Raw genomic sequence first — 16,062 nt, 5'->3', positions numbered from 1 at the left:
TGGTTCTTACAAAAAATATATCTTATAAAATATAAAAGCTAAAATGTCTCTTAAAGCTCTGCCGCTTTAATTAGTGCATACTAAATAATTTAACTTTAGCCTAGTACTACAAGCATATTATTTACCAGCAACATAAAGTGAAACAGAGGCAGAGGTGTCCTGCCACAGTCAGTAACAAATAAACAGAAAACAGTAGTGGTGGTAGATAGACACAGAGCTTCATCAAACATCTGATCCACTGAACAAAGAGCTCCAAAAATCTTGAACTTTAGACTGCCATCAGTTTTACTCCCTACACTTAACCATGTGTTTCCTACTGCCTGCAGACTTTGCACCCTTTGTTATATACACATGTTGTGTTTCTAATATAAATACATTTAATAAAGTCAAATACAAATAAGGCAACAAGAGAAGTATCCTACACTTCTCTTTTGTCAAGTAAATCTGAACAGCCGATATGGGCATCTACATCAACTATATCAGGGGTCACCAACCTTTTTGAAAGCAAGAGCTACTTCTTGGGTAGTGATTAATGCGAAGGGCTACCAGTTTGATACACACTTATATAAATTGTCAGAAATAGCCAATTTGCTCAATTTACCTTTAACTCTATGTTATTATTAATAAATAATGATATTTACACTTAATTGAAGGGTTTAAAAGAGGAGAAAACACGAAAAAAATGACAATTACATTTTGAAACATAGTTTATTTTCAATTTCGACTCTTTAAAATTCAAAATTCAACCGAAAAAAAGAAGAGAAAAACTAGCTAATTCGAATCTTTTTATGGAACATCATTAGTCATTTTTCCTGATTAAGATTCATTTTAGAATTTTGATGACATGTTTTAAATAGGTTAAAATCCAATCTACACTTTGTTAGAACATATAACAAATTGGAGCAAGCTATATTTCTAACAAAGACAAATCATCATTTCTTCTAGATTTTCCAGAACAAAATTTTAAAAGAAATTAAAAAGACTTTGAAATAAGATTTAAATTATATTCTACAGATTTTCTAGATTTGCCAGAATAATTTTTTTGAATTTTAATCATAATAGGTTTGAAGAAATATTTCACAAATATTCTTCGTCGAAAAAACAGAAGCTAAAATGAAGAATTAAATTAAAATGTATTTATTATTCTTTACAATAAAAAAAAAAATTTACTTGAACATTGATTTAAATTGTCAGGAAAGAAGAGGAAGGAATTTAGAAGGTAAAAAGGTATATGTGTTTAAAAATCCTAAAATCATTTTTAAGGTTGTATTTTTTCTCTAAAATTGTCTTTCCGAAAGTTATAAGAAGCAAAGTAAAAAAATTAATGAATTTATTTAAACAAGTGAAGACCAAGTCTTTCAAATATTTTCTTGGATTTTCAAATTATATTTGAGTTTTGTCTCTCTTAGAATTAAAAATGTCGGGCAAAGCGAGACCAGCTTTCTAGTAAATAAATAAAATTTAAAAAAATAGAGGCAGCTCACTGGTAAGTGCTGCTATTTGAGCTATTTTTAGAACAGACCAGCGGGCGACTCATCTGGTCCTTACAGGCTACCTGGTGCCCGCGGGCACCGCGTTGGTGACCCCTGAACTATATGATTTGCCTGAGAAGCTGGAGAGGACAAAAAAAAAAAAAAAAAATCAATAAATATATATTTTTTATTTTTTTATTTGTGGCGGACGTAATTCTTTCGTGGCGGGCCGCCACAAATAAATGAATGTGTGGGAAACACTGCATTTTACTTTTTGAAACAGATACCGATAACTTCCGAGATCACATTTTAAAGCATTTACCGGCCCATAAAATCGGCTGTCCGATATTATCGGACATCTCTACTTTCATCCCATTGATTTTTTTTACGTTGATGTTCCAGGCAATGTAATTTTCAGTGAAGGTATAGGATAGGCAAATATAAGCTTTGGCTTCAGCCTATCCCTTTCTTTCCTTTTTGTGTGTGTATGCGTACAATTGGTAAATATGTCTAATCTGTACTGTTAAACTGATCACACAAAATGGTTGATTATATGACCGAAATAAACATATTTAATTTCATGCTCCTTTTTTAGCATTAGTTTTAATATCGATCCTGAGCGAGTGAAATATGAGTAGGATTCAAACCTGATGTGTATCGAACCAACTTCAACACCTTATTCTCCCCAGTACTGCAAACATTCTTTAAATACTCCACTTCTTTCTTCACAGCAGTGGGATTAAGATCCACCTTCCTGAAAAAATGTAGAAGACAACCACAATAAGGTCTCACATCCGTTTACATGTTTTGTTGTGTTTTCTTACTCATTATAGTGTCGTTTTAGATCAGGCGTGTCAAACTCGCCACATCAGTTATGCTTGCCCTCAGAGGGCCGCTTTTAACAGACAATAATATACAGTATAAATATAAATGTGTATATATAAGATGTGTATAATTATGTGTTTTTTATGTACGCTGTACAAAACAAAATCTTTAGATTGTACTGTATAAAACTGGCAGCTCAAGTCGCCACAATTTGACCGCAATATATTCAGGTTGTTTTTTTACAGCATATAAAATAAAAAAATACATGGAATTAAATTAAATGGAATGGAAAAACAGTACAGCTGTTAATTTTACGTAAAAATTAATGAAAGTTTTTTTATACTGTAAAATTACGGTTGTTGTGTTTCATAGTGTATTATTAGTCTACCGGTATATTGAAAGTGGATTTTACTGTAAAAAATGTCTACTGTCAAATTTTTACATGAAGTTTGTTGGATTACTTGCTTTAAAATCATAAGTCAAGTAGATATTTAGGTATTTATCTTTGTTTGAACATTAACATTGTTTTGAAATGTATAATATGATTGTGGAGAGGCGGAGCCGGCAGTCCGACAGCGAGGCAGGGCACACCGGAGCCCTCTCCAAGATGGCGGCTAGGGGGTGTGACGCCGCAAATATCATCAGGTGCGTGGGTCGCCCAGCTGGGCACAATTAAATGATCCTCTCGCACTATATAAAAGGGCGGCAGCCGTGAACGTCGGGGAGAGAGTTGGAGAAGCAGAAGCAGATGCAGAGGGCAAGAGACGGAGAGAGCCAAAGGAAGACACAGACGCGGAAAGCTGAAAAGTGGACCGAAGAGTGAGCAGGAAGAGGAAGGAGCTGAAAAGCGACCCGACCAGAGACTGCGTCATTATTGAAAAATAAAGAAAGTCAAATCTGCTCGCAGTGATGTCAATTCTTGGTGGTCCATGGAACCCGCACGACAGTGAAGGACTGTCACAATAATATTTTGTTTTATTATTAGAGATGATTAAAGTGTACATGTATGTAATTTTACGCAGTAAATTTATTTGTGTAAGACATTAAAGGCCTACTGAAACCTACTACTACCGACCACGCAGTCTGATAGTTTATATATCAATGATGAAATCTTAACATTGCAACACATGCCAATACGGCCGGGTTAACTTATAAAGTGACTTAAAACATCCCGGGAAATATCCGGCTGAAACGTCGCGGTATGATGACGTATGCGCGTGACGAAGTCAAAGTAACGGAAGTTATGGTACCCCGTAGAATCCTATACAAAAAGCTCTGTTTTCATTTCATAATTCCACAGTATTTTGGACATCTTTTGCAATTTGTTTAATGAACAATGAAGGCTGCAAAGAAGACAGTTGTAGGTGGGATCGGTGTATTAGCAGCGGACTAGAGCAACACAACCAGGAGGACTTTGTTGGAGCGCTAGCCGCGCTAGCCGCGCTAGCTGCCGACCTCACCTTGACTTCCTACGTCTCCGGGCCGCCAAACGCATCGGGTGAAGTCCTTCGTCCTTCTGCCGATCGCTGGAACGCAGGTGAGCACGGGTGTTGATGAGGGCTGGCTGGCGTAGGTGGAGAGCTAATGTTTTTAGCATAGCTCTGTGAGGTCCCGTTGCTAAGTTGCTAAGTTAGCTTCAATGGCGTCGTTAGCACAGCATTGTTAACCTTCGCCAGCCTGGAAAGCATTAACCGTGTATTTACATGTCCCCGGTTTAATAGTATTGTTGATTTTCTATCTATACTTCCAGTCAGGGGTTTATTTTTTTGTTTCTATATGCAGTTAAAGCACGATGCTATCACGTTAGCTCGTAGCTAAAGCATTTCGCCGATGTATTGTCGTGGAGATCAAAGGCACTGAATGTCCATTTCGCGTTCTCGACTCTCATTTTCAAGAGGATATAGTATCCCAGGTGGTTTAAAATACAAATCTGTGATCTACAATAAAAAAAGGAGAGTGTGGAATCCAATGAGCCAGCTTGTACCTAAGTTACGGTCAGAGCGAAAAAAGATACGTGCATCGCTGCCTCTCAAGTCATTCACTGTAACGTTCCTCATCTACGAATCTTTCATCCTCGCTCAAATTAATGGGGTAATCGTCACTTTCTCTGTCCGAGTCTCTCTCGCTCCATTGTAAACAACGGGGAATTGTGAGGAATACTAGCTCCTGTGACGTCACGCTACTTCCGCTACAGGCAAGGCTTTTTTTATCAGCGAGCAAAAGTTGCGAACTTTATCGTCGATTTTCTCTACTAAATCCTTTCAGCAAAAATATGGCAATATCGCGAAATGATCAAGTATGACACATAGAATGGATCTGCTATTCCCGTTTAAATAAAAAAATGTCATTTCAGTAGGCCTTTAAGATTAAGTACATTATTTACACATATTATTTCCACGCATTCGCAAATTGATGTGGCGGGCCAGATCTGGCCCCCGGGCCTTGAGTCTGACACCTGTGTTTTAGATGGTTGGACTGAATATGAGGCAAACAAGAAGACTCACTCTGATATCTCCTTCATGAACTTGCGGAGGATGTGCTTGTCCGCACTTTGGAGAAGGCGGACCAGCTTCATTTTGGCCTCTGGCTCGCTGCTCTGTTGTTGCTCCTTATCTTTGTCGCTCTTTCCAATCTTCTGGATGTTGGCCAGGCTGGGACCGAGAATCTTCACCAGAGGACTTCTGTTGTCTGAGCAGGGAGAGAGAATGAGCCACATGTTTGGATTGTGGAACAATCTTCACCAAGATGTTAAAGGTGTTAAAAAAGCAAGTGGAGGGGGGTATTGCACAAAATATGTATAAAAAAATGTGACTACCAGGCTACCAGAAGTTAGCCTGGTAGTGGAGGAAGAAGTTAGCCTGGTAGTGGAGGCAGAAGTTAGCCTGGTAGTGGAGGCAGAAGTTAGCCTGGTCGTGGTGGCAGAAGTTAGCCTGGTCGTGGTGGCAGAAGTTAGCCTGGTTGTGGTGGCAGAAGTTAGCCTGGTAGTGGAGGCAGGAGTTAGCCTGGTAGTGGAGGCAGGAGTTAGCCTGGTAGTGGAGGCAGGAGTTAGCCAGGTAGTGGAGGCAGGAGTTAGCCAGGTAGTGGAGTCAGAAGTTAGCCTGGTCGTGGAGTCAGAAGTTAGCCTGGTCGTAGAGTCAGAAGTTAGCCTGGTCGTGGAGTCAGAAGTTAGCCTGGTAGTGGAGGCAGAAGTTAGCCTGGTCGTGGAGTCAGAAGTTAGCCTGGTCGTGGAGTCAGAAGTTAGCCTGGTCGTGGAGTCAGAAGTTAGCCTGGTCGTGGAGTCAGAAGTTAGCTTGGTCGTGGAGTCAGAAGTTAGCCTAGTCGTGGAATCAGAAATTAGCCTGGTCGTGGAGGCAGAAGTTAGCCTGGTCGTGGTGGCAGAAGTTAGCCTGGTCGTGGTGGCAGAAGTTAGCCTGGTCGTGGTGGCAGAAGTTAGCCTGGTAGTGGAGGCAGGAGTTAGCCTGGTAGTGGAGGCAGGAGTTAGCCTGGTAGTGGAGGCAGGAGTTAGCCAGGTAGTGGAGGCAGGAGTTAGCCAGGTAGTGGAGGCAGGAGTTAGCCAGGTAGTGGAGTCAGAAGTTAGCCTGGTCGTGGAGTCAGAAGTTAGCCTGGTCGTGGAGTCAGAAGTTAGCCTGGTCGTAGAGTCAGAAGTTAGCCTGGTCGTAGAGTCAGAAGTTAGCCTGGTCGTGGAGTCAGAAGTTAGCCTGGTAGTGGAGGCAGAAGTTAGCCTGGTCGTGGAGTCAGAAGTTAGCCTGGTCGTGGAGTCAGAAGTTAGCCTGGTCGTGGAGTCAGAAGTTAGCCTGGTCGTGGAGTCAGAAGTTAGCTTGGTCGTGGAGTCAGAAGTTAGCCTAGTCGTGGAATCAGAAATTAGCCTGATCGTGGAGTCAGAAATTAGCCTGGTCGTGGAGTCAGAAGTTAGCCTGGTCGTGGAGTCAGAAGTTAGCCTGGTCGTGGAGTCAGAAGTTAGCCTGGTCGTGGAGTCAGAAGTTAGCCTGGTCGTGGAGTCAGAAGTTAGCCTGGTAGTGGAGTCAGAAGTTAGCCTGCTCGTGGAGTCAGAAGTTAGCCTGGTAGTGGAGTCAGAAGTAAGCCTGCTCGTGGAGTCAGAAGTTAGCCTGGTCGTGGAGTCAGAAGTTAGCCTGGTCGTGGAGTCAGAAGTTAGCCTGGTCGTGGAGTCAGAAGTTAGCCTGGTCGTGGAGTCAGAAGTTAGCCTGGTCGTGGAGTCAGAAGTTAGCCTGGTCGTGGAGTCAGAAGTTAGCCTGGTCGTGGAGTCAGAAGTTAGCCTGGTCGTGGTGGCAGAAGTTAGCCTGGTCGTGGAGTCAGAAGTTAGCCTGGTCGTGGTGGCAGAAGTTAGCCTGGTCGTGGAGTCAGAAGTTAGCCAGGTAGTAGTGTTAGAAGTTAGCCAGGTAGTGGAGTCAGAAGTTAGCCAGGTAGTAGAGTCAGAAGTTAGCCAGGTAGTAGAGTCAGAAGTTAGCCAGGTAGTAGAGTCAGAAGTTAGCCTGGTAGTGGAGTCAGAAGTTAGCCTGGTTGTATTGTATTACAAGAAGTGAATAGAAGGAAAACAATGTTGTTGTATTATAAGAAAAATAACAAAATGTTGTCATTTTTTTTTCCAGTATAAAGTTACGACTATAAAGACATTATTATGCTAATACCACACCACCTTATCCGCGCTCACCCTTTAGAGCACAGCTGTAACCTCCTGGCACTCAACATGTAATATATTTTTCTCCTGCTCCTTATTTCTATAGGTGCCATCCACACATCCACACATCCACACATCCATCTCTCTGTACATACAAAATGAGGAGTTCTACTTGAAGAAATGTTCTATTGCTTCACCCGCATTGTCTCAGGATTCTCAGAACATTACTGTCATATTGAGTAAAAAACTATTATCTTGTTTCTTATCCCATCTCTGACCTTTCCTTCATCAAAATCCACTCATCATTTTTGGAGCTACAGTATGTTGGGAATAAACAAACAGAGGGAACCCTCTTGTCAGTCATCTCCTTGGTTTGTCTCTGTTGGGTGGATGTGGGCCCATCCATACATCCATTTTCTACCGCTTGTCTCTTTCACTAGCATAGAAATGATCGGAATCACCCCCAAAATCTAACCAATTACCGTATTTCCTTGAATTGGCGCAGGGAATATAGTATTCGCACGTCTAGAATTACTGCCGGGTCAAACTCGTTTCTCAAAATAATTAACGCATGCTTGGCCTTATCGCCGGTTTATTATTGAAGATGGATCTAAATAAATATTTAGCATATGGCTAGAACTTCCACCGGGTCAAATTCGTTACGTCACGAGTGACGCATCTGTCCTCATTTTCAAAATGGAGGAAGCTGCTTTCAGTAGTTTACAATCGCACAAAGGAAAAAAGATAAAGAGCTTTTCAGTAGGATTTAAGGTCCAAGCTATTGAATACCGGTACAGTATGCTAAAGAGAACAGTAAGCAGCTATGTTTTATTAATATACCGTAGCTGCGTGTGTCAAATACTGTATAAGTCATTAAATGACTCCCGCCTCCTGGTGGTAGAGGGCGCTGCCGCGCTAGTGATCCTTCTTGCGACTTCCGGTACTGCAGAAGTGAACACACACAGCAAGAGATTTTTTTTTTTTCCTCTGCCTGAACTTTTAACATGGAGGATTACATACCGGTATCTAAAATAAAACAGTTTTCTAAATTGGACTTTCAATGGAAGCAGGAAGTAATAATTAAAGGAATATCTCCATCGAAACAGAGACTTTTAAAACTGAAGAAAGAAAATAAGGAAGACTTCTATAAACAAGTTATCCATGCTTTTGGTCAGAAGGAGCTGCAAATGGACTCCATTTATAAGTACAGGTAAGACCATAATAACGTTTTTTTTTTATTAAATGTGCTTTTCATGATGGTATGCTTACATCACACTCAAAGCGCACGCCTAAATTTTATGGATTCCTCTTGGTAAACGCCGGAGTGAGAAGAGGTTTTAAAATAATTACCGCATGCACGGCCATCCCGCCGGTTTCCGGTAAACGCAGGTGTGACAGGAGGTTTTAAATTAATTAACGCCCCTGCGGCTATTCAAGGAAATACGGTATCCCATTTCTGACACTTCCTGAACGTTTGATCGAAATCCGCCCATAACTTTTTGAGCTGTGTTGCTAATGAACAAACAGAAACCATTTGTTGGGTTCAAATGTAAAAATATTTAGGGGAAAAAGAGGAATAATGTATGTATAAATGTATTGTATGTTTTGTAGTGGTCCATTCAACCCGTCCTTGCACTTACCTTCAACACATGCCTGAACTTCCAGCAGTTTCTTCTCATTTGCCAGACCGAGCAGTTTGGAGAGTTGGCGGAAGTTGCGGACACAAACAGTCGGGGGAGAGAAGAGCAGGAGTGAGCGTCCCTCCTCGTCTTTTTCTCGCGACTCTACAACGCCCTCCTCTCTGAGGACACACAGACGGCACATTTTAGGAACACGTTTCATGACAGGATACGTTTTTCCTCAGCGTCAATCGTGCTAAGCAACTACTTTTGAGGGTGAATACAAAAAAGACTACAGCCTATCTCGGGAAAACCCTGCTAAATTAAAGTATATTGTGTGTATGTTAACGTGAGTTAACTTCTTCTTACACTTGTAGGATCATTAGGAATGTTTTGAAAACCTATATCCTTCCACAAGGAATGTTTTGTTTTCATGACCTGCGGCTTGTTGTGCCAGGGTTTGGATACCCCTGATCTGCTTGGTGATTTCCTGGTAACTGCATCCTGATGTAATGTGGTTCCATCTACATTTCTTTAAGTTTAATGTGCACTTATTTCTTCTTGTTTCAGGCGAGGTTAGCTTAGCTATTAGTGTAACTTGCCTGCTGATATTTTCATCATCGTTATCATGGTCACTATTGACATGTCCATTATTATTGTTATCATGGTCAATATTGACATGTTCATCATTATTGTTGTTATCATGGTCAATATTGACATGTTCATCATTATTATTGTTATCATGATCAATATTGACATGTTCATCATTATTGTTATCATGTTCAATATTGACAAGTTCATAATTATTATTGTTATCATGTTCAATATTGACATTTTTATCATTATTGTTGTAATGGTCATGATAACAATAATGATGAAAATTGACATTTTCATCATTATTAGTGGTGTCATGGTCAATATTGACATGTTCATCATTATTGTTGTTATCATGGTCAATATTGACATGTTCATCATTATTATTGTTATCATGATCAATATTGACATGTTCATCATTATTGTTATCATGTTCAATATTGACAAGTTCATAATTATTATTGTTATCATGTTCAATATTGACATTTTTATCATTATTGTTGTAATGGTCATGATAACAATAATGATGAAAATTGACATTTTCATCATTATTAGTGGTGTCATGGTCAATATTGACATGTTCATTATTATTATTGTTGTTATCATGGTCAGTATTGACATTTTCATCATTCTTAGTGGTGTCATGGTCCATATTGACATTCATGATAATGATGAACATGTCAATATTGAACATGATACCAATAATAATGATGAAAATGTCAATAATTGACCATGATAACAATAATAATGATGAAAATGTCAATCATTGACCATGATAACAATAATAATGATGAACATGTCAATATTGACCATGATACCAATAATAATGATGAAAATGTCAATAATTGACCATGATAACAATAATAATGATGAAAATGTCAATATTGATCATGATAACAATAATAATGATGAAAATGTCAATATTGACCATGATAACAATAATAATGATGAACATGTCAATAATTGACCATGATACCAATAATAATGATGAAAATGTCAATAATTGACCATGATAACAATAATAATGATGAACATGTCAATATTGACCATGATAACAATAATAATGATGAACATGTCAATATTGACCATGATACCAATAATAATGATGAAAATGTCAATATTGATCATGATAACAATAATGATGAAAATGTCAATATTGATCATGATAACAATAATAATGATGAAAATGTCAATATTGACCATGATAACAATAATAATGATGAACATGTCAATAATTGACCATGATACCAATAATAATGATGAACATGTCAATATTGACCATGATACCAATAATAATGATGAAAATGTCAATAATTGACCATGATAAGAATAATAATGATGAAAATGTCAATATTGACCATAACAATAATGTTGATGAAAATGTCAATATCGACCATGATATATAATAGTGATATTTTCATCATTATTGTTATCATGGCCAATATTGACATTTTCATCATCATTATTGTTATCATGGTCACTATTGACATTTTCATCATTATTATTGTTGTCATGGTCAATATTGACATTTCCATCATTATTATTGTTATCATGGTCAATATTCACATTCATGATAATAATGATGAACATGTCAATATTGAACATGATAACAATAATAATGATGAACATGTCAATATTGAACATGATAACAATAATAATGATGAACATGTCAATATTGAAATGTCCATCATTACTGTTATCATGAATGTCAATATGGACCATGATAACAATAATAATGATGAACATGTCAATATTGAACATGATAATAATAATAATAATGAACATGTCAATATTGAAATGTCCATCATTACTGTTATCATGAATTTCAATATGGACCATGATACCAATAACAATGATGAAAATGTGAATATTGACCATGATAACAATCTACGCGACTACTTTTGAGGGTCAATACAAAAGGACTACAGTGACAAGCATATCCTTCAGGCTGGTCAAACCCACCTGATTTCATAGTCTGGTGTGAAATCCGTGGCGGCTAAAGTGCTGCTCCACTGGAGCGGCTCCTCGAACAAGAGCTCTGCCTCCTGCGGGTTCTTGGAGCTGAAGTTCTCCACAAAGCGAAGGATCTCGTTCAGCAGGCTCTCGTTCATCGGCGTGGACTCCAGCTTGCCGTGATCAGAGTCAGTGGAGGTCCACTGGGCGGCCCTGGACAGTGATGTCCCCATTGTGCTGGACTTGTCTCTGGCTCACCAACACGGGACACGGCACTGCAATGCAAAACCATGTGTCTCATATTTGACCCCAGAGTAGAGACTGGATCCTGTTTGACTGACATTTTTACCTCACACATATTTAATAGTCCTGGTCTAATAAAATCACTAAATAAAAATAATATAAACAGATAGTAAATAAATAGAAAAAAAACTATAGACATGTAGGGAGTAATCTTTTTTCACTAATTTGAGAAAATAAATTATTTTAATTTTTTTTTACATTTATTTATTTGTTAAAATTATTATTACTTTGGTTTGTTTTGTTTTTGCTGTTTTTTTTGGGGGGGGTGGCATTGTTGGGATGTAAACAAAAATAATATTTTGACATTTAGGGCAAATATGATGCAAATATGATGTAATGGATAGGAATGTCTGATGCTGCATGTCAATAAAAATGAAGTTAAAAAAAATACAATGAAAAAAATCACTACATCAATTAGTCAAACGATGAATGAACATGTATTTCAGCATTTTGCCGTCGTCGATAAATTGCCATGTCCATGTTTTTGTCGTCTTTATCTGCCGCTTTCAAACAAGAGGGTTCACTCGGTGTATCGCTCTCAATTCTTCAATGCCGCTAAGAAAAGGCATTGAAGCTTAGGCACGGCTGTGCAAAACAAAACTAAAAACTGAACTGGCTGCAACGTAAACAAAAACAGAATGCTGGACGACAGCAAAGACTTACTGTGGAGCAGAGACGGCGTCAACAAAGTACATCCGTACATGACATGACAATCAACAATGTCCCCACAAAGGAGGATAGCGTCCGCACGACTTAGTCTTGATTGCGAAAACAAAGCAGGTGCGGAGATTAGCGCTCAAAGGAAGACTTGAAACTGCAACAGAAACATCCCAACAAAACAGGAAACGCCACCAAAATAGGAAAGAACTAAAACACTCCACACAGGAAAACAGCAAAAAACTCCAAATAAGTCACGGGGTGATGTGACAGGTGGTGACAGTACTTTGAGACAAGAGCTATAGTGATGCATAGTTAGTTAAGGGTTAAATTCCTATCCAACAATTGCGTCAATATCGGCTACTGAGTTTCATTTTTAATGATTTCTGCTTGTGGTGTGCCTCGGGATTTTTTGAATGAAAAAAAATGTGCCTTGGCTCAAAAAAAGGTTGAAAAACACTAGTCTAGTGGACATTTTGCACGATAAAAGAGGGACTGTTTTTTTAATTTCATTTTGTATTTTCATCTCTTTTGTGTGGTTTAGCTTTTTCACAACCCTTGCCTGTCATGGCTATCATTAGGGCTGGGTGATACATGGAATATACTCGACATATCGCGGATTTGTCTCCGTGCGATATAGAAAATGACTATATGGCGATATTGGAGTACACGTTCTCACGCAGTTGCTTTTAGCTGCGGGCATTACACTACAGGCTTTTCTCACTCTTTCATGTCTCTGCTTCTCACAGAGACATAAAACAAGCGCACCTTCTTGCACACGTCACATACTGTCACGTGTGCAACGTCATACGCCCTCGCCGAGCAGAGAGGTAGCGGCATGGGTGATGTTAACTCTGGTGCTAGCGGAGCGGTAATACGAGAGAAAGAAGGTGCGAATCTGGTAACAAATAAAAGAAGAATAATCAATTCCCAAGAAAAACAACAGGGGGCTTCAAGCAGGAAGATGTTGAACAGACAACCGTAATATGTCAAGTATGCGGCAAAAGCGTTGCTACAAAAAGTAGCATTACTGCTAATTTGTAGCATAATTTTAAAAGTCACCCGCTAGAGAATGAAGAGTGCTTGAAACTCCGCATGTCAACATCTCGGTCGGTGCCACACCCACAAAATGCCCAAGCAACCATTTCCACATCAACACTGTATAAAAAAACTAGTCAACAACAGAAGGAGATAACGTCCGCAGGAACCTACCACATAGCGAAGGACATACACTATTTGATTTCCGATTATGCAGCTCATTTTTATTTGACACTTATTGAAATATCTTGTGTGACATCATGCACAAAAGTACTCTTTATTTGTTTTAATCTATTGTAGTGGCGTTCTGTACAAATAGTACACTTTAATTTAGCGTTGTTTTGATTTGTCATCTTAGTGACATCGTGCACAAAAGTGCACTAATAGCTTGTTTTAAAATGTCTCTGATAATCTTGCACTTTCTGTTTTGGAAATGACATGAACGTTTGTGCCACTGCTTAATAACTGTTTCATAAATACACTTTTAGTTGTGATTTCCCTCTCTACATGAAAGTTTAAAATGAGCATATATTAATGCAGTATGAAGAAGAATGTTTTAATGTAGACACATCATACTGGTGTTATATGCATCAAGTGTTAATTCAAGGCAAAATATCGAGATAGACTACCGTTCAAAAGTTTGGGGTCACATTGAAATGTCCTTATTTTTGAAGGAAAAGCACTGTACTTTTCAATGAAGATAACTTTAAACTAGTCTTAACTTTAAAGAAATACACTCTATACATTGCTAATGTGGTAAATGACTATTCTAGCTGCAAATGTCTGCTTTTTGGTGCAATATCTACATAGGTGTATAGAGGCCCATTTCCAGAAACTATCACTCCAGTGTTCTAATGGTACAATGTGTTTGCTCATTGGCTCAGAAGGCTAATTGATGATTAGAAAACCCTTGTGCAATCATGTTCACACATCTGAAAACACTTTAGCTCGTTACAGAAGCTACAAAACTGACCTTCCTTTGAGCAGATTGAGTTTTTGGAGCATCACATTTGTGGGGTCAATTAAACGCTCAAAATGGCCAGAAAAAGAGAACTTTCATCTGAAACTCGACAGTCTATTCTTGTTCTTAGAAATGAAGGCTATTCCACAAAATTGTTTGGGTGACCCCAAACTTTTGAACGGTAGTGTATATATGGTGTATCGTGACATGGCCTAAAAATATGGAGATATTAATAAAAGGCCATATTGCCCAGCCCTACTATCATGTACTCTTAAGTTTATTCTGTCATTTTTAGTACCTACTACATTGTTTTATTCCTCAATCTTGATTGCCCCTGTGAATTAGATTAGATTAGATTAGTTTATTTCAAAGGGGACAATGCAATTTCATAAAAACACATGACAACACATGGTTAAAAAAGCCAGAATTAGCCAGAAGGCTAGTTTTCATCTGTAGTCCCCTGGCCATGATGTAAAAAAAAAAAAAAGGCAGTACATTTATATTCATATCCTTGTAAAGTTGCTGGCAATGAGAATTTCGATTGGAGACTATTAAATATTCAACTGAATAAAATGAACCAAATTAATGTGAGAGTTTGTCAGTGACATATGAGAAGTACTGGGGCCCCTTTTTTGTTGCTGCGATGCAGCCAGACAAGATGCATGCAATTGTGTCACGTTAACTTCCAGTTACCTTTTGCAAAGTTCTGCTACCCGTCGCATGAGATGTATAAATGCATAAAAACAAAACTACTGACCTTTACACGCAGCTGAGGCGGCCAGTCTCTCCACTGTAGCTGGGAGCCCCTCATCAAGACAGCACACTTCCTGTTTTGGTCCGGTCGCCATGGTTACCGCGTGTGGGAATTGTCGTAATGCCTCGCATAGCCGCGCATCATAAAAACTACCGCCGTCAGCGTCACACACACAAAAGACACGCAAACAAGGACACGACAAAAAAGGTGACGTCGGTTTTGTTTGTTCGTTTCGCAAAATTGTACACCAAACAAGCAACACATAAGATAGGACGGTTATAGTATAAAGAACCATACAAACAAATGCGGATACATGCTAATTTAAGTATGGTACAGGGCATTTTATACCATTTGTGATGTACTTAGCAGAAATTAGCCTTTTATCGACATATATAGTACAAAACATGGTGTCTGAAGCTTCTAGAAAGCAGCTTTCCATGACGTCCGGCGAATTAACACATTTACGACATACAAAATGGCGAATGCCGCGAGGATTACCCATAATCCTTCACTAACAGAAACCTACGTATAGGCACTTACTTTGTCCACGAAATAGTTGTTGCCGGGTAACTTATATCAGGGTAAGATTCCAAATCAGTAGTCCATTTGTCTTTATCCATCTCATACGGATCTTTATCGCCAATATCTTTCAAATTTCTGTAAAAGAAGCCAACGCACAAAATGGCGACTGCAGCGAGGATTACCCACAATCCTTTGCTAATGGAAACCAATGTTTTTTTTAAAAGATTTGTTTTATCTGAATTGTATTTTTATATACAACAAATAAAACACTTTTCATATTCAGTGTTGAAACGCAATAACTACATATAAAACGGTTTCATTTTAAACAAAAATGAAAAACGAACCAAAAACAGATGTTCATCGGAACCGGAAGTTACGATTTTTTTTTCATTTTGTTTTTATTGGACAAACATTTCCAATGTACATAAAAGTCAAGGCAATTTCAACATATTCAACAATTTTACACATCAAGTTGAGCAAATGACGACTTTAACAAAACATGTCAAGGAAAGAAAATCAAAGGAAATACAAATAAGACCATTAAAAATAAACAATGTGATCAAATTTAAAAAGACAAAAAAGGGGCAAATTAAATCACTTTAATTTTTTTCAATAAATATATCAATTTGAGGGCTTTTGTACTTTTGATCATTTTCCAACATTTAATTGATAATTTTAAATAGGGATGTCCGATAATGGCTTTTTGCCGATATCCGATATTGTCCAAC

At 38.4% G+C, this 16,062-nt stretch overlaps 1 protein-coding gene across 2 annotated transcripts in view; it reads right to left on the bottom strand.

Moving 5' to 3' along the window:
- Positions 1-15,512, bottom strand: part of LOC133630263 (outer dynein arm-docking complex subunit 2-like) — a 153,455-nt gene extending 137,943 nt beyond the window's left edge. Inside the window, exons 1-6 of one of the 2 annotated variants that reach the window (XM_062021745.1) lie at positions 15,353-15,512; positions 14,816-14,885; positions 11,109-11,374; positions 8,574-8,734; positions 4,802-4,985; positions 2,120-2,226 (exon numbers count right to left, since the gene is read on the bottom strand). In XM_062021745.1, the coding sequence (XP_061877729.1) occupies positions 2,120-2,226; positions 4,802-4,985; positions 8,574-8,734; positions 11,109-11,332 (676 nt within the window). In that variant the 5' untranslated portion in view covers positions 11,333-11,374; positions 14,816-14,885; positions 15,353-15,512. The remainder of the gene's footprint in view (positions 1-2,119; positions 2,227-4,801; positions 4,986-8,573; positions 8,735-11,108; positions 11,375-14,815; positions 14,886-15,352) is intronic. The other variant, XM_062021746.1, reaches the window with a different exon arrangement.
- Between the last annotated feature and the right edge of the window lie 550 nt (positions 15,513-16,062).

This window comes from Entelurus aequoreus, linkage group LG15 (assembly GCF_033978785.1).
Source record: "Entelurus aequoreus isolate RoL-2023_Sb linkage group LG15, RoL_Eaeq_v1.1, whole genome shotgun sequence".
In the NCBI taxonomy this organism is placed as follows: Eukaryota; Metazoa; Chordata; class Actinopteri; order Syngnathiformes; family Syngnathidae; genus Entelurus; species Entelurus aequoreus.
The sequence above is the reverse complement of the archived record's forward strand: the minus strand, read 5'-3'. Positions and strand labels throughout refer to the sequence as shown.